Genomic DNA, 21,791 nt, shown 5'->3' with positions numbered 1-21,791 from the left:
TGAAAATGAGCATCTCTTCATATGCTTTTGAGCCATCTATATTTGCTCTTCAGAGAAATGCCTATTCATATCTTTAGCCCATTTTATAATTGGGTTGTTTGTTGTTGAATTGTATGTTTTTTTTGTATATACGGGAAATCAAACCTTTGTCCAATATGTGATTTCTAAATAATTTCTCCCATTGGGTTGGCTGTCTTGTCCCCTTTTTGACAAAGTCTTTTGAGGTGCAGAAGCATTTGATTTTAAGGAGTCCCCATTTATCTATTTTTTCTTTTGTTGCTTGTGCTATGGGTGTAAAGTTTAGGAAGCTATCTCCTATCACTAGCTCTTGGAGATGTTTATCTACATTTTCTTCTAGAAGTTTTATGGTGCTATTTCTTATATTTAAGTGTTTGATCCACTTTGAGGTAATTTTTGTGTTCATGTAAAATAGGGTTCCTCTTTCATTCTCTTGGCTGTTGATGTCCAGTTCTTCCATGCCCAATTATTGAAAAGACTATTTTGTCCTAGTTCAGAGGATTTGGGGGCCTTGTGAAAAATCAGTTGACCATAGGTTTGGTGGTCTATTTCTGTACTCTCAATTCAATTCCATTGTTTAGTGCTTCTGTCAGTACCATACTGTTTTGACCATTGTGCTTTATAATAGATTTTAAAATCAGAGAGTGTTAATCCTCCCACTTTGTTTTTCTTTTAGGATGATTTTATCTATTCGGGGTCTCTTTCCCTTCCAGATGAATTAGGTAGTTAGCTTTTCCAAATCTTCAAGTAGGTTGTTGGAATTTTGATTGGTACTGTATTGAATCTGTAGATCAATTTGGGAAGATTTGATATCTCAGCTAAATTTAGCCTTCCTGTCCATGGGCACGGAATGTCTTTCCACTTATTTAGATCTCCTTTGATTTCTTTTAACAATGTTATGTAATGTTCTGTGTATAAGTCCTTTATGTCCCTAGTTAAGTTCCTTCCTAAGTATTTGATTCTTTTAGTTGTTAACCTTTTTTTTTTTTTTTTTTTAACATGGGCAGGCCCTGGGAATCGAACCCTGGTCCTCTGGCATGGCAGGCAAGCATTCTTGCCTGCTGAGCCACTGTGGTCCGCCCTTTAGTTGCTATTTTGAATGGGATTTTTTTCCTTAACAGACTCCTCAGCTAGGTCATTGTTTGTGTGTAGAAATGTTACTGATTTTTGCACATTAATTTTATATCCTGACAACTTGCTGAATTTGTTTATTTGCTGTAGATTTCTCAGGATCTTCCAAGTATAGAATCATATCATCTGCAAATAACGAGAGTTTTACCTCTTCCTTTCCAGTTTAAATACTTTTTTATTTCTTTGCCCTGCCTGATTGCTCTAGCTAGAACTTCTAGCACAATGTTGAGTAATAGTTGTGACAGTGGGCATCCTTGTCTTGTCCCTGACCTTAGGGGGAAGGCTTTCAGTTGCTCTCAATCGAGTTTGATGCTCCTTTTATCATATTGAGGGTAGTTACCTTTGATTCCTATCTTTTGGAGTGTTTTTATCAGAACAGGATGCTGAATTTTGTTGAATACTTTTCAGCATCAATCAAGATGATCATGTGATTTTCCCCTTTTGATTTGTTAAAGTGCTGTATTACATTAATTGATTTTCTTGTCTTGAACCATCCTTGCATTTGTATTATAAACCCTACTTGGTCATGGTGTATAATTCTTTTAATGTACTGTTGGATTCGATTTGCTAATATTTTATTGAGAATTATTGCATCTGTTCATTAGGGAGATTGGCCTGTAGTTTTTCTTTCTTATAGCATCTTTACCCGGTTTTGGTATTAAAATGTTATTAACTTCATAAAGTGACTTAGGTAGAGTTCCTTTTTCCTCAAGTTTTTGGAAAAAATTGAGCAGGATTGGTGTTGGTTCTTTTTGGAATGTTTAATAAAATTTCCCTGTGATGCCCTCTGGCCCTGGGCTTTTTTTTGTTGGAAGATTTTTGATGGCTGATTGAATGCCTTCATTTGTGATTGGTTTGTTGAGATCTTCTATTTCTTCCTGAGTCAGTGCAGTTTGTTGGTGTGTCTCCAGGAATTTGTCCATTTCATCTAAGTTGTCTAGTTTATTGATGTATAGTTGTTCATAGTATCCTCTTATAATTTCTTTTATTTCTTCAGGGTCTGTACAATGTACCCCTTCTCATTTCTGATTTTGTTTATTTGCATTCTCTCTCTCTTTTTCTTTGTCAGTCTTGCTAGTTGCCCATCAATTTTACTGATTTTCTCAAATAACCAACTTTTGGTTTTATTGATTCTTTCTATTGTTCTTTTGTTCTCCCATTTGTTTATCTCTGCTTTAATCTTTGTTATTTCTCTACTCCTATTTGCTTTGGGGTTAGTTTGCTGTTCTTTCTCAATTTTCTCCAGGTTTGGCGTTAAATCCTCGATTTTTGCTCTTTCTTGTTTCTTAATATTGGCATTTAGGGCAATCAGTATCCCTCTCAGCCCAGCTTTTGCTGCATCCCATAAGTTTTGATAAGTTGTATTCTCATTTTCAGTCATCTCCAGATAGCTACTGATTTCTCTGTAGCAATTTCTTCTTTGACCCACTGGTTGTTCAAGAGTTTGTTATTTAATCTCCATGTATTTGTGAATGTTCTCATTCTTTGTTGGTTATTAAAATCCAACTTCATCCCTTTGTGATCAGGATAAGTGCTTTGAATAATTTCAGTACTTTTATTTCTATAGCATATGATCTATCCTGGAGAATGTTCCATGAGCAGTAGGTAAGAATGTATAACCTTGCGCTTTGGGGTGCAGTGACCTACGTATGTCTGTCAGGTCTAATTCATTTATCAAGTTATTTAACTTCTCTGTTTCCTTGTTGATCTTCTGTCTTCTTGTGCTACCTATAGAGGAGAGTGGTGTATTGGAAGTCCCCTACTATTATTATTGTTGAAAAATCTGTCGCTCCCTTCAGTTTGCCAATGTCTTTCTCATGTACTTGGAGTTCCTTGATGGGGAGCATGAACATTTATGATTGTTATATCTTCTTGGTGAATTGACCATTTAATCAGTATGTAGTGTCCTTCGTTGTCTCTTATGATGTCTTTACATTTAAAGTGTATTTTGTTCAATATTAGTATGACTACTCCTGCTTTCTTTTGGTTACAACTTGCGTGGAAAATCTTTTTCCATCCTTTTGCTTGCAGTCTATTTGTATCCTTGTGTCTAAGGTCAGTCTCTTGTAAGCAACATATAACTGGATTATATTTCTTAATCCATTCCGCCAATCTGTATCTTTTAATTGGTAAATTTAGTCTGTAAATATTCAGAATTATTACTGAAAGGCGTTTTTTGAACCCACTATCTTATTTTTTAATTTTATTTGTCAGATCTATATATTCTTTTCCCTCTTTCTCTTTGTATTCCTTAAATTACCTTTAATTGTATTCTTTAATTCAATGCCCTCCTCCAGACCTCCCTCTCCTGTCTTTTTTTTTTTTTTTTTCTTTTCAGCCAGCAGAGCTCCTTTTAGTATTTCTTGTAGGGCTGATCTCTTGTTGACAAATTCTTTTAGGACTTCTTTGTCTGTGAACTTAATCTCTCCCTCAGTTTGAAGGACCATTTGGCTGGGTACAGAATTCTTGGCTTGAGGTCTTTCTTTTTCATTGTCTCGAATATATCATACCACTGCCTTCTCACCTGCTATTTTTGTCTGCATTTTGTATGCTTAGTGATCTTCTGCTATCTTCATGGCATGTAAATATCTTGATTGATTTACTTTGGGAGTTGGTTTCTTTCAGTAGTTTAAGGCCTTCTGTTTGCGGGATGGTTATACAGCAGGGAGCAGGGCATGGTATGGACATTCAGTGTGGTGATTTGTTTCAGGGCAGATACAGGTGTAGGTTGGAGATGTTACACTGATGCTTGTGAGCATGTGCACCCAGCGGCCAAGGAGGATGTAGCTGTGCAGATGCATCTGTCTCCAGGGTGCTAGTTGAGTAGTCTGAACTCAGTCTTATTTGATTTCCCTTTTATTTAGTAGATTGTTTTTCTCCTGCCACTTTGAGGATTTTCTGCTTCTCTTCCAGCATTTGACAGATTGATTATTATGTGCCTTGGGGAAGGCCTATTTGAATTTATTCTGTTTGGAGTTCTTTGGACTTCTTTGACTTGTATATTTATGTCCTTTATGAGGATTGGGAAGTTTCCCCCCATTATATCTTCAACTACTCTTCCTAGCCCTTCACTGCTCTCTTCTCCTCTGGGACAGCAGTGCTTCTTACATTTGTGCGCATTGTTTTGTCTTTCATTTCCCTGATTCCCCATTCACTTTTTTCCATCTTTTTTGCCATTTGCTGTTTTGAATCTTTGAAGTCAATTATCCCATCCTCTATATCGCTTATTCTTTCTTCTGTCTCTTCAAGTTTGGTGCTGTGTGCCTCTAATATGTTTTTTATTTGGTCAACAGAGTCTTTCATCTCTGTGATATCTGCTATTTTTCTATTTATTCTTTCCAATTCCTCTTTATGCTCTTCTATTGCCTTCTTGATCTCCTTTATGTTATTTGCTATTCCACTTATTTTATTAAGTAGAGTTGTATGAACGTCTTTGATTAGTTGTTCCAGTGTCTGTGTCTCCTCTGGTGTTTTAATTTAGTCATTAGGCAGGGCTATTTTTGTCTGCATTTTGTATGCTTAGTGATCTTCTGCTATCTTCATGGCATGTAAATATCTTGATTGATTTACTTTGGGAGTTGGTTTCTTTCAGTAGTTTAAGGCCTTCTGTTTGCGGGATGGTTATACAGCAGGGAGCAGGGCATGGTATGGACATTCAGTGTGGTGATTTGTTTCAGGGCAGATACAGGTGTAGGTTGGAGATGTTACACTGATGCTTGTGAGCATGTGCACCCAGCGGCCAAGGAGGATGTAGCTGTGCAGATGCATCTGTCTGGGTTGCACATCCCTGGTGTGCACTGGTCTAAGGCATGGGGCCCTTTGTGCGCATGCATAGAGCTATGGCCGCAGGTTGGTGTTGTGCCTTTGTGATTTGGGGGCAGATGTGACCTGGCTGCACAGGTCAGCACTTTCTCAGAGCTGGGAAGTGTGGCTAAGATTCATGTGCATGTGCAGTTTTAGGACTTTTGTATAGTGCGGTTCCCAGAGCTGAATGACATGATTGAGGGTCCCTGCACGTGCGTGGACCTGGGAGTGCTGTAAACGGATGCATAGGGCTCAGGTGGGGTGGAATAAGGCTGTGCGACACTATAGGCATGGGAGAGAGGGGGTAGGGGTAGCCTAGGTATGGAGATTGGTTCCCACAGCCTTTATGCTCTGGCAGCAGCCTGCAAAGACCAGGAAGTTGGAGGTAGTGCTCGGGAGTATGCAGGAGAGGTGGATTGGGCTGCACTTGGGGTGGAGTTATGGGGCAGGTTCATGCACTGTGGGCTGGTGGGGTGGGGGTACCTAGAGTACGGGCAGTGGGAGCCGGTGACGGGGTTTGGTGCATGAGGTATGGGGTGAGTCGCCAGGCATAGAACTGCACTGATAAGAGTAGTGCGCCCAAGGAACGTGACCTGGCTTACTTCCCAGTCCCAGGCTCCCATCTGTATACTCCTGTGGGCTCCGTGCCTCTGCGCCAGATTCTAGCTTTATGCCTTTCACTCCTCTGCAATCAGGGCTGCCGCATGTGATGCAGAAGGCTTCCCCAGTTCAGCCGCGCTCCCGAATCACCACCTCAGTTGCCCTTCTGTCCCTTCCCTAACTTTTCTGTGGAGCAAGGCTAAGCTTGAGCTAGTCTATTTGGCCTTCTTCTCTGCCTCCATGTCCTCTTGTACTATTAATATGAAACTAAACCCTGTGATATATGACTTCATCATATATTTAAGATATAAATAAAGTGTGATATATGTCCTGAAGAACGAAGTACTCATTTTTATGAGGGGAAGCAGGAAGGCCTTCACAGAGAAGGTAACATTTCTATTAATCTTTGAGAGAGAGTACTTTTTCATGGGAGAGAGTGGAATGCTCTAAGGTAGAGAGAGCTTTGCCTGAATTGGGGCACTGAGTATTTTAGATGGTGCCTTTTTCAGAGAATGCCAGGCAGTTTGGAGGAAGAGGCAGGTATGTAGGTGTGAGAGGACAGCAGTCAAAAATAAGATTAAAGAGGTAAGTTAGCCCAGGATTTTGAAGGACTGCAGATTCTCGGTTGAGTTTAGCCTTTATGTGACAGGAAGCTATCATTAGGACATTGAACAAAAACTGTGTTTTCAGTGTTCAGTTTTAAGTCTTACTAGAATGTTCCTTCTTCTTCTTAGCTTCCAGATAGGAATGTGGAAAGGTTCACAATTATTAGGGTAATATCTCCTTTATAAATGTGGATGCTGTAAGTCTTTCATGGAAAGGAATCCCTTAGGTACCACATAGTATGATGAATGTCCCCTTTCTTTCCTATTAGGCAGGGCCCAGATACCTCTGGGCTGAGATGGTGGTTAGTGCTCTTGATTATGAGAAATAAGGTAATGTCTTTTGAATGCTAAAAGAGCTAACCCTCTTGTATCTTTTTCTTTTAAGAGATCAAGGGGATGTAAATCTGTGCTATATTAAATGGTCTTTCATATTCTCCCTATAGGATTAACCACAATGAACGGTTGGAGTTCCTGGGAGATGCTGTTGTTGAGTTTTTGACCAGGTAAGTAGTCTTTTCTGCTGTTCCTCAGTAATTACTGTTTTTAGTTAGCATACTTAATTCATTATCTTCTTTGTAAATAGCCAGGTAAGGCATTTTGTCTCTTCTGTAGAGCTTAAAAGCCACATGCCAGTGAATGCCCTGATAACTGGCATTCACTGATGCTGTAATGAGGAAGATTGCAAAATGAAAGGCTAGTGTCTCTGTCCTGCCAAGTATATGTTAATGTTGCTTAAAGCCAAAAGAGATCAGCTTGTCTTGGTCTAGATGCTTCAGAGCTTATATTCAATTTGTAAAGAAAGGGATGATATTTTAAAATGTCATTTCATTTTCTAGGATTTGTCTTTGATCCTTTCTCCTTCTTTTTGATGTCCAGGGAAGAAGGCTTACAAATAAACCTGAAGACTAGATTTTTTTGGGGGGGAGGTGGGGATGATGAGGGTGGTGAGTATATGTAATATGTGTTTTTGCCCCAGAAGGGTTTCACGGTCCTTAATTTGTAGGTAAGGATAGGGAGGTATGTTTTGTTTTTCTATACTCACGTAATTTTTCTTTTAAAAAGAGAAAACGTGGTTCTTTGAAACTGTCTTTAGCTATTTTTATTCTCTTTAGTATCCTTCCAAAAGAAAGACATAATGAGGAGAAGGGCTGCCTCTCTAAGCTTCTTCTCATTGGTCACAATGGCACTAACAAGTTAGCTGCCCTGATCAACATTGCATCTGTTCTGGTTTGCTAGCTGCCGGAATGCAACACACCAGAGGCAGATTGGCTTTTAATAAAAGGGGATTTATTTTGTTGGTTCTTCAGAGGAAAGGCAGCTAACTTTCCACTGAGGTTCTGTCTTACGTGGAAGACACAAGATGGTCTCTGCTGGTCTTCTCTCCAGGCCCCTGGGTTCGAACAACTTTCCCCAGGGTGACTTCTTTCTGCATCTCCAAAGGCCTGGGCTGAGCTGCTAGTGCTGAGATGAGGAATGCCGAGCTGCTTAAGCTGTGCTACATTGCGTTCTCTCATTTAAGCACCAGCCAATTAAGTCAGACATCACTCATTGCAGCAGACACGCCTCCTAGCTGACTGCAGATGTAATTGGCAACAGATGAGGTTCCCGTACCATTGGCTTGTGTCCGCAGCAACAGAACTAGGTATGCTCACCTGGCCAGGTTGACAACCGAATCTAACTAACACAGCATCTTACACATGGTAGGAGATTTAGGAAAGAACAAATGCTGCTGTGGTTCAAAACTAGTTTCTGAGTGGCCCATTCCCCAGTCCCCACCCTTTTCTAATCAACCCCTTTGGACCGTCCCTAAAACAAAACCAGCCATGTGTGTCACTTAATTCTGTCCCAAGGTCCCTGTCTGTGTTTGTGAAGAATAGACTACCAGTACTATCTTTAGGGATCATTCATAACCAGTTCCAAAGGACAATATTTGTGTCCAGTCCCAGTTTCAGAGTTATGAACTGGTTTGCTACTAGCAGTGTGCAACTTGATTTTTCAGGTCTTTGCTGTCATCAGATTTCAGTAAAATCTTTTATAGAAATATTGTGAAAATATAGGTGAAGGATACTGTTTTGGTTGTAGCTCATTCAGGTATGCTGTTGCTTGTTGTTTAGCTTTCAAAGGCTTTTCATCAAACCCTTTGGATATTGTGCGCCAGTCCCGTGTTAGTGACTCATATCCACAGACAGAATGTCATGATGCATATTTACTTATGTTTTTCTTTTCCATTTTTAGTGTCCATTTGTATTATTTGTTTCCTAGTCTGGAAGAAGGAGGATTAGCAACTTATCGAACTGCTATTGTTCAAAATCAACACCTTGCCATGCTAGCAAAGGTATACAGCAAACACTTTTGAAGTATTTATAGTGAAATCTCATGTTTTTCTTCTGTAGTCCATGCATAATTTTGCATTTGAATAAAAAAGCGCATGTATTAAAGGTGTCATATTTTATAAGCAGAATTTTTTTGGTTTGGGTTTTAACGATTCAGTCTTCCTAGTTCTGGTACCTTTGTGAGTTTAAGCAACAGTTAATGATCTCCACAATGGGGTGGCTTGATAACAGTGGAGGAAAAATTTGACAGCTGTCCATGAACAGAGTTAAAACATTTGGAGAAAAGGAACATGGAAGCAGAGTAAAAGAAATGAAATATTTTGTAGTTTCCCCTTGTATAATATTTCTGTAATATTTCTTGTTTTAAATTTACTTTAACAAGCAGAATTAAAGCTTTGAATACTTCAGACTATTTATATCCACAAAAAATACTTCACAGATCTTTAAGAGTCTTCCAAATCACAAATCCCGTTAACTAAGATTTAGTGTTTAAAGTGTCCAGCTAGCCACATTGACTGAGTGGATTGTCAGCTCTCTTTTACTTCCTATTCATGCTAGGCACTTTGCTAACATCTGATCTGATGTTCCCATCTCCATGTGTCAACTTCATATAGTAGATCATAATAAATAAGAGCGTGTTAGTTCCATTGGCTGTCAGGAATCCATTCCACAGCTCTCCTCTTACAGTCAGCATGGCCACAAACAAATGGTTGTCTTCTCTAAGACTCTTTGTTTCCTAATCTATAAAATGGAGATTGCATTTGCACCTACCACAGAGGATGTTTATGAGGGTTAAATGAGATTGTAATTTGGGTTTTAATGATTCATCTTATAAAGTGCTTGGCACAGTACCTGTTCATAGTAATAATACAAAGATGTTAATAAATTAATAAGAACTAATTATTTTTATTGCTGCTACCACTGTTCTCACGATGTCATTACATTTTATAGACTGTTGGTTTGTTCAATAGTAGATATAATTGTGACTTTTAAATACCCAAACACCGAAGATCACTGGAAAATTGCTTTTGTGAGTTTTCCTTGATTTTTGCCTAATGCAGTTTCTATTTTTTCTTATCATTTTGATAGGGAAGAGTAGATAAACTCATCCTAGTTTTTTGACTGGATTCTTAATTTGATCTTGTCAACACATTAATTATATACAAAATGCAGTTAATTTTAGCTTGTAAATTTTAAGTTAGAATGTTTTAATTTATGTCATATCATCAACGTCATAGTTACGGTGGTAGACTTCGATGGCATTTGACAAAATAGTGATGTCTTAATGAAAAACTGTAGGCAACAGGTATACTAACTCGATGTTGGCAGCCTTATGTGAATAAAATTCCATAACTCTGTGTAAAGCTGCTTCATTGTTTGCCAATTTAATTATTAAGATGCTCCCTGATATTTCATATAATGTCCTCTAGAAATTTATGTTAGTATGTAGATCATGCTTCTTCACACACCACACAAAACATTGTCTCCTTTTCAGTTTAGGATATAATGGAATTGCATAATTATTCTTCAAATAATTATAGAGGAGATAGTGACAAAGCGTGAGAAATTGCCATAGCATGAAAACAGAAGCTCTTACATAGCCTACTGGGTGCTGTACAGAGCTATGAGTAATGACAGTGGCAGGCAGCTTCTACATGCAGGGTTTCTATGTGATCTTCCTCCATCCTAAGCCTTGACATCGATTCTCACAGCACTTAATCACCTATCTGCTCCAGCCAGAAAGGTCTTGCCTTTCTTCTATCCTAAGATACTTAAGATAGTTCTTAACTATCCAGGCCTGGGGGAAATTTATGGGGCATTGTTGACCTTTGAGAATTCTAATGAAAGAAAACTTTCTCCTTTTTAAAGTTCCACTAATGCCTATGTAAGAATATAGACTAGGTAGTAGGAGAAGTTGGAAAATTCGCACCATTCTAAAATAGTTTTTTATAGTATATAATATGGCTTGCAATCCACTCTCAAGTAGGGCTCCAGAGGTAGCAAACCATTGGATTTTTCAATGAAGTTGTACAAAACAAATGTCATTTACATATTCTGGTATAAATTCTTGTACTTTGGAATCAATTTTTTAAAAAGAGGTGTTTCTTCTGTGCATTTGTGATAGTGAAAACTTTCATTTCAGTGTATTGGGCTCATAAATTCCTAGCAGAACAAAATACTGATAAGCAGATATGTTTTATTTTTAGTGTCCCTTTTTCCAATATAAATGAATGAGAGCATTTAACATACAGAACAAGATACCCAAAATCTGAGTGTCTTTTATCTGAGGACTTATGAGACCTATATTGTCCTAGGTTGTTCATTGACTTGTAACTTGTTCCATTATTACATGGTGTGTTATTGCTTAGTAAGTGTTTATTGAATTGGATTACATGGCAATGAAAACAGATTTAAACATATTAGAAACTATAGAGTGATAATATTTCACCTTTTATGGAAAGGATTATGATTTATCATTTCTTCAATCTTAGGAATATTATAATAATTATTCATACTGTGTCTGGTTTTAAAAAGCCCTGAATTGATTTGAATATTATATTATAATAGGATAAGATAAAAGCAGCTAAAGAAATCAGGACAAAGAGAGAATATGGGTAAGACAGTAAAATGAAGTGAGAGATAAAGTTAGCATTCTCAGATATATTCATGGCTCCTATACAGTTTCTAGAGCTGGACAACAAATTAGGCTTTAAGCTTTTATGAGGCCAAATTCGTTTTACACAGTATTCGTTTTACACTGTGTAAAACGAATTTTAAACACAGTTCGTTTTACACAGTATTCCCAGAACCCTTACGATAAGCTTTACACATTGCTGAAAAGAAGGTCTCATTGAGCCTTCAGAGAGATGAATATGGAAGTCTCCAAACAGGGATACAAGTACAAAGATTCAGGGGCCCAGAAACTCTTACCAAATTAAAAAAAAAAAAAAAAGACTGAAAGGTAGTCAGGCATTTTGAAGGCTTCTGAGAGACCCGGTTTATTATACTGCATAAAAATCTGTGCTGTGTGGTACAGTCATCACCAGTACCACATAAATCCGGAATCAAAGGGGTAAAAATGACTTCCTGAGCTTTGAATTTGGTTTGTGGCACCCTAGCTGTATTAAGTGAATGCAGAGAGCCCATGGTCTTGTAGCAGAGTCTTATTCTTGCCTGGCCTAGCACATACTCTGAACTGGGAATTGGACAGCTCTGTTCTGATCAGTTCTGAACCCTCCTTGAACTGTAAGAGTTTAAAATCACTTGCTTGGGAAAGAATCAGAGGTAGTCAGAGCTGAAGTATATATTCAGGGCTCTTAATGAATGGTAGGATTGAACTCTCCTAATATACTAATTATATTTACAACAACCTTTACCCTCAGCAAATGTTGAATTATTATAGTTATGACTTTGTCAAATGCTTTCTTTTTCTTATTTTGAATTTTATAGAAACTTGAACTGGATCGATTTATGCTTTATGCTCATGGGCCTGACCTTTGTAGAGAATCAGACCTGCGACATGCAATGGCTAATTGTTTTGAAGCATTAATAGGTAACTTTTCTTTTTATCATTTAGTTTCTTGGATGTCTTAAAATGTTTGGAGAGCACATAAAATTCAGTGTTGAGAATTGGGGCAGAATTATTTATTTCCAAAGTATATGAAGCACCAAGTGTAATATCTATCACATTCTATTATAGTTATTTTAGTTCCTCTAGAGCAGTGATCCTACTTGCTCTTCTTTGCTTTCCTGGCACTTGAAATGGTGTCTGATGTCATGTGGATGCTTAGTAAATAATTACTGAGTTGAATTGCATTGATGTGGAGATGGATTACTTTCCGGATTCAATTCAGTATCATGTACATGAACAGAGATTAGGAGGCTGGTCAGGCCCTGATATTGTTTTTTTATTACATTTTAAACTATTTGCAGGATTATCTGATTTAAACATGTTGAAAACCATATTTTTAAAATCCTAGGGCCTGAGTCTCTGTGACTGTTATTTATTCACTTGAAGCAAGAAAGATGCAGACGCTTTACTTCTCATTTGGGCAGAGTACTTAACTTTTCGATTTCTTCTTTCACTGTAATCAGAATACCATTAGCTATTGATAGAGGAAAGTTATGAGGAGTTAATTAGCTCGTGATCGTAAATATGTTTTAAAATGAAATATTAGACTGGAGTGACAATTTCTTGATTTATTTAGGTAAATGACTAAATACATTTTATTTTACAAAGGGCTTAGTACTTATCATTTTTGCTTTCTTCCTTTGAAAATGGAAATAAAACTGCCCCATTGAGTTTTTTTTTTTTTTTTTTCCACATGGGCAGGCACCAGGAATCGAACCTGGGTCCTCTGCAATGGCAGGCAAGCATCCTTGCCTGCTGAGCCACCGTGGCCCGCCCCCCATTGAGTTTTATATTAATGATACAGTAAGAGAATGTTCAATAATTATCTACAGTCTTTTCACAGCTTTATCTATTCTCCAATTTCAGAGAATTTGTCATATGGAATTACTGTGCTTTGTACACATAATGTTTTTGACGGGTATTGTTATGGTTGGCCAGAGCCAGGCAGACATGATTCAGTTCCCAGTTTTATTAATTTATCAGCTCTGTCTTTGGCAAGAGATTTAATCTCTTGAAGCCTCAATTTCTCCTTCTGTGAGATGGAGATAGGATCACCTACCTCACAGAGTTGTTATAAAGATTTTAATATTCAGTCATGGCAGTATCCAATTCAGAACTAAGTTCTACTTCCTTAAGCCTTTCCCCAAATCACCTAACACAGCCCAAATCCTTTAAGTCTTTTCTAATACCCTTTTACTGTAATGTCCATAAAGGGCACATAACAATGTGAAAATGCTTTGCATGGTTCCTGGGGCATAAATGGCCCTCATCACAGTTGCTACTACTTCAATTATTACTATTTTATTATTTCTACTATAACCAGTGGTGAATAATACCTGTATTTAGTCATCAAAAGCTCTAATAACTCCAGTTTCTTAGTTTTACATGAAAAATTATCTTCTAAAGAGAGGTATAAAAATATGCCTTCAAGAAAATATGACTACCCTACTATAGAGGTGAGTTTTGATTTCCAGTTAAAATGTTACTAGAGTACTAGTTTTGATTAAAGCTAAATGTGTCCACATGTATCATTATTTCAAATTCAAGGTAAAGTTTACCCTGATTTTCATTTGCAGAAGCTTTGTCTTTCAGGGTTTTTTTCTTTAGATGCCTGTATGTATTTGGTCTGAAAACATAAAGAGAAAATAAAGCATAGTATTTTTCATAAAGTCAAATCTTATTTGTTCCTTAACAAGGTTCATACCCATAGTCTTCATGATAGTTCATATTTGGCTGCTTTTATTTATATTAGATTTATATTTTGGTAGATTGAATTTTGTATTTCAGTCTAATTTATAGCACAAAATACAGCTCAGAGGGAAAGCATTGCCTTTAAAAACTTGCTTCTCATTTGTTAGTTTTTTTCTGTAAGTAGGTTTTGGTTTGCCTTTTTGCTTTTTATAGAACTATGTAATTTTCTCTGAATATTAATGCATCCTTCCTTTTGGCATACTTTTCCTTTTATCTAGGGGCTGTTTACTTGGAGGGAAGCCTGGAGGAAGCCAAACAGTTATTTGGACGCTTGCTTTTTAATGATCCGGTATTTATCTTGAATCATTTGATTTCTCTCAGTTATATATCATTACAGAAGATTTTGTTTCAACTGGTCTTTGTTTTTTGGAGAGAGTGGGGGAGAAACTAAATATCCATTTAGATGGTAGGTTTCGAGTACATTAAAAATAACTTAACTGTTGGAGATTCGAAAGCTCTGTGGATATTTACAGTAGGAGTGTTTTTTCCTTCTATTTGGAACACTATCCTTATGGCCACTTGTGAATTAAATACAAATATGACTATAAAAAGATTTTGCTTCATTTTGAAGTATCTTCAAGTTAATTATGATTTTATATTTTATAATCATCAGGTACTTACCCCATGCAGGCTTTATTGAAGTTATAGCCCTTTGGCTTTTCTGTTTATTGATTTATTTTTATGCAAATTATATATGCTGGATAAATGTATATTTATTTTAGAAAGTTAGTTCATAGGGAGTGCCTGAGGGCTATGAATAAAAAGTATGGAAGTACTTTTTTTTTTAAGCAAATTATGGTTGAAGAAAAGAAATGTTACATTCTAAAATAGTTTCTATTGTTACTAAAACTATTAATGTTTCTGGAGATACCTTTTTAATCCTATGTGTAATAAAGCACACTCGATGCTTTCTTTTTGCACCAAAACAAGTCAATTTAACATTTAAAGAGAGAGGCAACTTCTGTATTCCAAATTGAAATGTCATTATAATTGAATGAAATAGCCCTCGTGGAGCAATAAAGAACATGAGAAGCCAGTGTTTTAAGCCTTTGTGAAACCTTCAGCTTAAGTGGCTGTCAGATGTTATTACTGGATTACTTAGGCTATTTTTAAAAAGGTAAAAGAATCAGTAATTTTGAAAATGTGACACAGATGATGTTCATATCTGGGGATTTGGGAATTTTATTTATTTTTATAGATATCTGATTTGTGTGTGTGAGCTTCCTTCTGATGGGAAAATTATCTATAGATATGCCATGTCCCTCATTTTGTCCTATACATATAAACTGTTTGAATTTATAGCAGATGGTATGTGTTTTAGACTTAGTCTCAAGTCTTGAAATATCTTTGTCTTGGCCTTGATCTCTTATTGGGAGTTCTAGCAACCTCTTTACAGGGCTTCATCCCTCCGGTCTCACTTGTGTCCATCTCTCACCCTCCAAGCTTTTTTTTTTCCCACTCTCACCTAATTTGCTGCCCCCTTCTTCTGTCTTATGCACAGCACCCTCATCCACTCTGTGTTGTCATTTCCTAAGTTACATACAGTTTTACATATTGTGTTCTAAATTGCATGAGAACTTTTTTAGATTGTTTTCTCTCTTTAATCTGCTCTCCACCCCCACCCCCATTTACTTAGCAAGATTATTTTATATTTCTGGTATTTGGTGCATTAATATTTATTGAAACAATGAAATGAATAAATGAATAAATAAAAAGAAGACTCTGAACATTATCTCATAAATGGGGTAGTTGAGATTCAGATTTCGTTTTAGAATCTTTTAAGAAACTGTTGGGCTCAGTAATATATAGTCTTTCCACATCAGTATTTTCAAGTACAAAAACTTAGACATTGTAACTCATTTGATATCTATCTCCATATTAGTTTACATCTGTTAGTTGTGGTATGCGAGAGATAGTGGTGAACCATTGTACTTTTTTGAGTGTTGTATAAGCCTGATCAGCCAAAGACAGTCAGGAACAAGCCTGTAGTTAGATTTATTGACTCCATGCAATGAGGGAGGGCACTAAGAAGAGGGAGATGGGAGGGGTCTTTGTATAAGACCTGGGTTCCTGCTGAATGATTCTGAGGAGGGGCTAGGGGGAGCAGGGATTAATTTTTGGTTGGTTGCCTTTTCTGAAGCCAGATTAGAAGAAGCAAGGGATTAATTTGGAATTGGGTGCTGTCATGAAGGGAGGGCATTTTGGCAATAGAGTATCCCCAGTAAATCTTTATTTAGCAGGTGAGAAATTACAAAGCAGGTCAAGGGGGAACACTGGAAGAAAGCAGTAATGGCTCAGAGAAGGGGTCATTATAGCATTTTACAGCTGTACAGGATCTTGAGAGAAACATTGTTTCCTGTTAACTTTGCAGCTGGCTTTTTTTGTATCTGTCTTCTCAGCCAGATTAACAGCAGGGCTGCATTTTTCTTTTTCAGTCTGAACTGATTCTTACCCTTTCAGTCTCAGACAGTTTTTGCTCTTTCAGTATTTTTAAGTCTATGTATAACCCTTCGTGGTTTACTTAGTATCAGTACATTTATGTATCCATTGTTTCATTTTGATCATTCCAGTAGCCTTCTTAGAAAGATAGAGGAGTATTGTTATGTGATACTTTCCTCTTTTTATTCTTTATACATCTCTCTATGCAACTACACTCCAGGTATACCTGATCTAGACCTTTCTCTAGAATTCTCCAGACCCATACACAACTCAGCAACTCAGCATCCAGAAGTACATTGAGACTAAATGTAGCTGCTACAAGGGTTTACAATCTAGGCTCCAACCTTCCTTCAAGTATTTTCTGAAAGAGACCTTAGCATATTTGTTCTTTTGTTTCTGGCTATTTTGCACAACACAGTGTCCCCAAGGTTCATTCAGTTCATTCTATGCTTCTCAGCACCCTTCCTTTTTGTAGCCATATTCCATCATATAAATGTATCACAGTTTGCCATTCTGCTTCATAGTCACTGTACCCTTCGGCTCCTTCCATCTATGGAGCATCATGGGTAATGTCCAAAATAGACAAACCATGTCCTACAGTATCCACACTTGGTTGTACAGTCAACAGCACTCTCAGTTTTAGAGTTTTCATTGGTCTTTACCAGAGCCATAATAGTGGAATCATGCAGTATCTGTCCTTTTGTGTCTTGATTTATTTCACTCACATTATGTCTTCAGGGTTCTTCCACATTGTCATATGCTTTGGAATCTCATTTTGTCTTGCTGCATAAAATTCCATGGTATGTGTATACCACATTTTGTTTATCCACCTGTCTGTTGATGGGCAATTGAGTTGTTTCCATCTTTTGGCAATTGTGAATAGTTCCGCTATGAATATTGGGATACAAAAGTCTGTATCACTGCTTTCAACTCTTCTGGGTATATATCGAGTATTGGTATTGCAGATCATAGGGCAACTCAATATTTAGTTTTCCAAGGAATTGCCAAACTGTCTTCCACAGCAGCTGCATCATTTTATATTCCCACCAGTAATGAATAAGAGTTCCAATTTCTCCACATCCTCTCCAGCATTTGTAGTTTTCTGTTTGTTTAATAGCAGCCGTTCTTATAGGTGTGAGGTGATACCTCTTTGTTGTCTTGATTTGCATTTCCCTTGTGGCTAATGAAAATGAGCATCTCTTTTTTTAAAAAATATTTTTATTGACAAAAACATGCAAACACAAATTTTTTTTTAGGTTTTTTTTCTTCTTTTTTTTTTTTTCAAGCACATACATTCTTAACATACAAACATTCCATGCATGGTGTACAGTCAGTGGCTCACTATATCATCACATAGCTGTATATTCATCACCATGATCATTATCATTCCAGAAAAAGAAAAAACTCATATATACCATTCCCCGTACTCCTCCCTCTCATTGACCATCAGTATTTCCACCTACTCAATATATTTTAACCTTTGTTCTTCCTATTTTTTCTATGCCCCTTACCACTCCCTTTCACTTGATGAATAGTATTTCAATCTACTCAATTTATTTTAACATTTGATCACCCATTATTTATTTTTTTACTCATCTGTCCATACCATAGATAAAAGGAGCATCAGACACAAGGTTTTCACAAGCACACAGTCACACTGCAAAAGTTATATCATTATACAGTCATCTTCAAGAAACATGGCTATTGGAACACAGCTTCAAGAGTTTCAGGCACTTCCCTCTAAGCCACTCTAATACACCTTAAACTAAAAAGGGGATATCTATGTAATGCATAAGAATAATCTCCAGGATAACCTCTCGACTCTGTTTGAAATCTCTCAGACACTGACACTTTATTTTGTCTCATTTCTCTCTTCCTGTTTTTGGTCAAGAAGGTTTTCTCAATCCCTTGATGCTGAGTCCCTGCTCATTCTAGGATTTCTGACCCATGTTGCCAGGGAGGTTTACACCCCTGGGAGACATGTCCCATGTAGAGGGGGAGGGCAGTGAGTTTGCTTGCTGTGTTGGCTAAAAGAGAAAGAGGCCACATCTGAGCAACAAAAGAGCTTCTCTGAGGGTGACTCTCTTAAGCCTAATTTTAAGTAGGCTTAGCCTATCCTTTGTGGAGATAAGTTTCATATGAACAAACCCCAGGATTGAGGTCTTGGCCTGTTGATTTGGTTGTCCCCAGAAAATGAGCATCTCTTCATGTGCTTTTTAGCTATAAATATTTGCTCTTTAGAAAAGTGTGTTCATATCTTCTGTCCATTTTATAATTGGATTGTTTGTCCTTTTGTTGTTGAGCTGTAAAATTTCTTTATATACACAGGATAATTAAGCCTTTATTTGATACATGGTTTCCAAATATTTTCTACCATTGAACCAGCTGCCACTTCACCTATTTGACAAAGTCCTTTGAGGCACAGAAGCTCTTGATCTTAAGGAGTTCCCATTAGTCTATTTTTTCTTTTGCTGCTTGTGCTTTAGTTGTAAAGTTTAAGCTACCTCCTATTATTAGATCTTGAAGATATTTCCTTGCATTTTCTTCTCAAAGTTTTATGGTACAGGCTCTTTACTCCATTTTGTATTAGTTTTTGTTTAGGGTGTAAGTTTGGGGTCCTCTTTCATTCTTTTAGCTACTGATATCCAATTCTTCCATGCCCATTTATTGAAAAGACTATTCTGTCCCGGTTCAGTGGATTTGGGCATTATTGAAGGGGCCTTATTGAAGATCAATTGTCCATAGATTTGGTGGTCTATCTCTGTACTCTCAATTCAATTCCACTGTTCGATAACTTCTACCTTTGTGCCAGTTACATGCTGTTTTCACCACTGTGACTTTATAGTAAGCTTCAAAGTCTAGAAGTGATGGTCCTCCCACTTTGCTCTTCCTTTTTAGAATATTTTTAGCTATTTGGGGTTTCTTTTCCTTTCAGATATATTTGATAACTAGTTTTACCAAGTTTTCAAAGTAGGTTGTTGGGATTTTGATTTATATTGCATTGAATCTGTAGATCAATTAGGGTGGCATTGACATCTTAATGACATTGAACCTTCCTACTCATGAGCATGGAATGCCTTTCGGTCTATTTAGGTCATTTTTTATTTTTTTTTTAACAATGTTTTGTACTTTTCCGTGTACAAGTCCTTGACATCTTGGTTAGGCTTATTCCTAGATATCTGATTCTTTTGATCACTGTTTTGCATGGAATTTTTTCCTTAATTGTCTCCTCATTGCTTGTGTATAGAAGCATTACTGACCTTTGTAGATTAATCTTGTATCCCACCACTTTGCTGAATTTGTTTATTAGCTCAGGTAGCTTTGCTATAGATTTCTCAGGGTTTTTTAGGTAAAGTATCATGCCATCTGCAAATAGTGAAAGTTTTACTTCTTTTCTGATTTGTATGCTTTTTATTTCTTTCTCCTGTCTAATGGCTCCAGCTAGGAATTCTAATACAATGTTGAATAATAGTGATAACAGTGGGCATCCTTGTCTCTTTCCTCATCTTAGGGAGAATGCTTTCAGTCTCTTACTGTTGAATGTGATGCTGCCTTTGTATTTTTCATATATGCCCTTTATGATATTGATAAAGCTTCCTTAGATTCTTACCACTTTTTACCAGGAAAAGATGCAGAATTTTGTTCTTTTCAGCATCAGTTGATATAATCATGTGATCTTTTTCCCTTTTGATCTGTTAATGTACTGTATTACATGATTGATTTTCTTGTGTTGAACTACCCTTGCATTCACGGCATAAACCGCCTTGATTGTGGTGTATAGTTCTTTTAATGTGGTGTTGGATTTGATTTGTTAGTATTTTGTTAAAAATTTTTGCATCTGGGCGGGCCGCGGTGGCTCAGCGGGCAAAGTGCTTGCCTGCTATGCCGGAGGACCTCGGTTCGATTCCCGGCCCCAGCCCATGTAACGAAAACGGAGAAACAAAATACAATAAAACAAGAAAATGTTTAAAAGATGTTTCCCTTTCTTCCTCTCTTCCTTCCTTCTATCCTTCCTTCCTTCTCTCTGTCTTTCCTTTAAAAAAAAAAAAAAAAAAAAAAAAAAAAAAAAAATTTTTGCATCTATATTCATTAGAGAGATCGGTCTGTATTTTCCTTTCTTGTAGCGTCTTTGTCTGGTTTTGGTATTAGAGTAATTTTAGCTTCATGAAATGAGTTAGATAGGGTTCCTTTTTTCTCAATTTTTTTGGATAAGTTTGAGCAAGATTGGTATTCTTTTTGGAATGTGTGATAAAATTTCCCTGTGAAGCCTTCTGGTCCTGGGCTTTTCTTTGTGGGATGATATTTGTTGACTGAATCTCTTTGTTTGTAATTAGTTTGTTGAGATCTATTTCTTCTAGAGTCAGTGTAGGTAGTTCATGTGTTTCCAGGAATTTGTCCATTTCATCTGCGTTGTCTAGTTTGTTGGCATGTAACTGTTCATAGGATTCTCTAATGATTTTTTAAATTTCTTCAGGATCCGTGGTAATGACCTCCCTTGTTCTACTTTGCTAGCTGCCACAATATGATATACCAGAAACAGAATGGCTTTTTTTTTTTTTTTTTTTTTGCATGGGCATGCACCAACAATTGAACCTGGATCTCTGGCATGGCAGGCGATAATTCTGCCTGCTGAGCCACTGTAGCGTGCCCCAGAATGGCTTTTAAAAGGGGGAATTTATTAAGTTGCAAGTTTACAGTTCTAAGGCCATGAAAAATGTAGAAATTAAAGCAAGTCTATGAAAGTATCCAAATTAAGGCACCAACAAGAGGTTACCTTCACTCAAGAAAGGCCAGTGAAGTTCTCAACTGGAAAGGTACATGGCAAACGTGGCGACGTCTGCTAGCTTTCTCTCCAGGCTTCTTGTTTCATGACTACTCCTTGATGCAGTCAGCCAGTCCTTCCTCCGAGTCTGTGGGCACTGCCAATTATGGCTCTGCGCAGGGAGGCCTCCCCAGCCAGCAGTGGGGCCGGCTGGAGCAGAGGGAGGTCAGTTCCTTTTGATACATACCTCCCCATGTGCCGCTGCCCACCCCCACGGGGATCCCCACTGATCCGACCCACCCTGCTCTCTCCTTTCCAATCCTCCTGGCCTTTCTCCTCCTCAAAACATCCTGAAAACCCTCTTCAGTTACTCATCCTCCTGGACCACAGTTCTGGTCATTCTCTCTCCTCCCCTGCCTATCTTATCATATGGAGCAAGGGTGAATTCAATCCACCCCACTCCACCATCTTCCTGGAAGTGTCTCTCCTCCTTTATTTTTATTTTCTAAACTGGAAACTTTAGGGGCCTTTTTTAGGCCCTAATCTTTCTTCTCCCCACTTCTGTTCAGTTGCAAAATCCTATCACTTTCATCCCAAATATCCCTTGAATTGGTTCAGTCTTGGCTATCCTATTGCTTTGAAACCTCTTCTCTCACCCATTGTTCATACTGTATTTAGTGTTGTCTTCTTTCTAATGCTCAAATTTAATTACAACC

The 21,791-nt window shown here is 37.4% G+C and overlaps 1 protein-coding gene across 8 annotated transcripts in view; it reads left to right on the top strand.

Annotated features, from left to right (window-relative positions):
- DROSHA (drosha ribonuclease III) overlaps window positions 1-21,791 on the top strand; it is a 171,025-nt gene that overhangs the window by 122,684 nt on the left and 26,550 nt on the right. For all 8 annotated transcript variants that reach the window (XM_077116892.1, XM_077116891.1, XM_077116893.1 and 5 more), the window contains 4 exons: window positions 6,602-6,661; window positions 8,394-8,493; window positions 11,942-12,044; window positions 14,093-14,163. In XM_077116892.1, the coding sequence (XP_076973007.1) occupies window positions 6,602-6,661; window positions 8,394-8,493; window positions 11,942-12,044; window positions 14,093-14,163 (334 nt within the window). The remainder of the gene's footprint in view (window positions 1-6,601; window positions 6,662-8,393; window positions 8,494-11,941; window positions 12,045-14,092; window positions 14,164-21,791) is intronic.

This window comes from Tamandua tetradactyla, chromosome 9 (assembly GCF_023851605.1).
Source record: "Tamandua tetradactyla isolate mTamTet1 chromosome 9, mTamTet1.pri, whole genome shotgun sequence".
Taxonomy (NCBI): domain Eukaryota; kingdom Metazoa; phylum Chordata; class Mammalia; order Pilosa; family Myrmecophagidae; genus Tamandua; species Tamandua tetradactyla.
The sequence above is the reverse complement of the archived record's forward strand: the minus strand, read 5'-3'. Positions and strand labels throughout refer to the sequence as shown.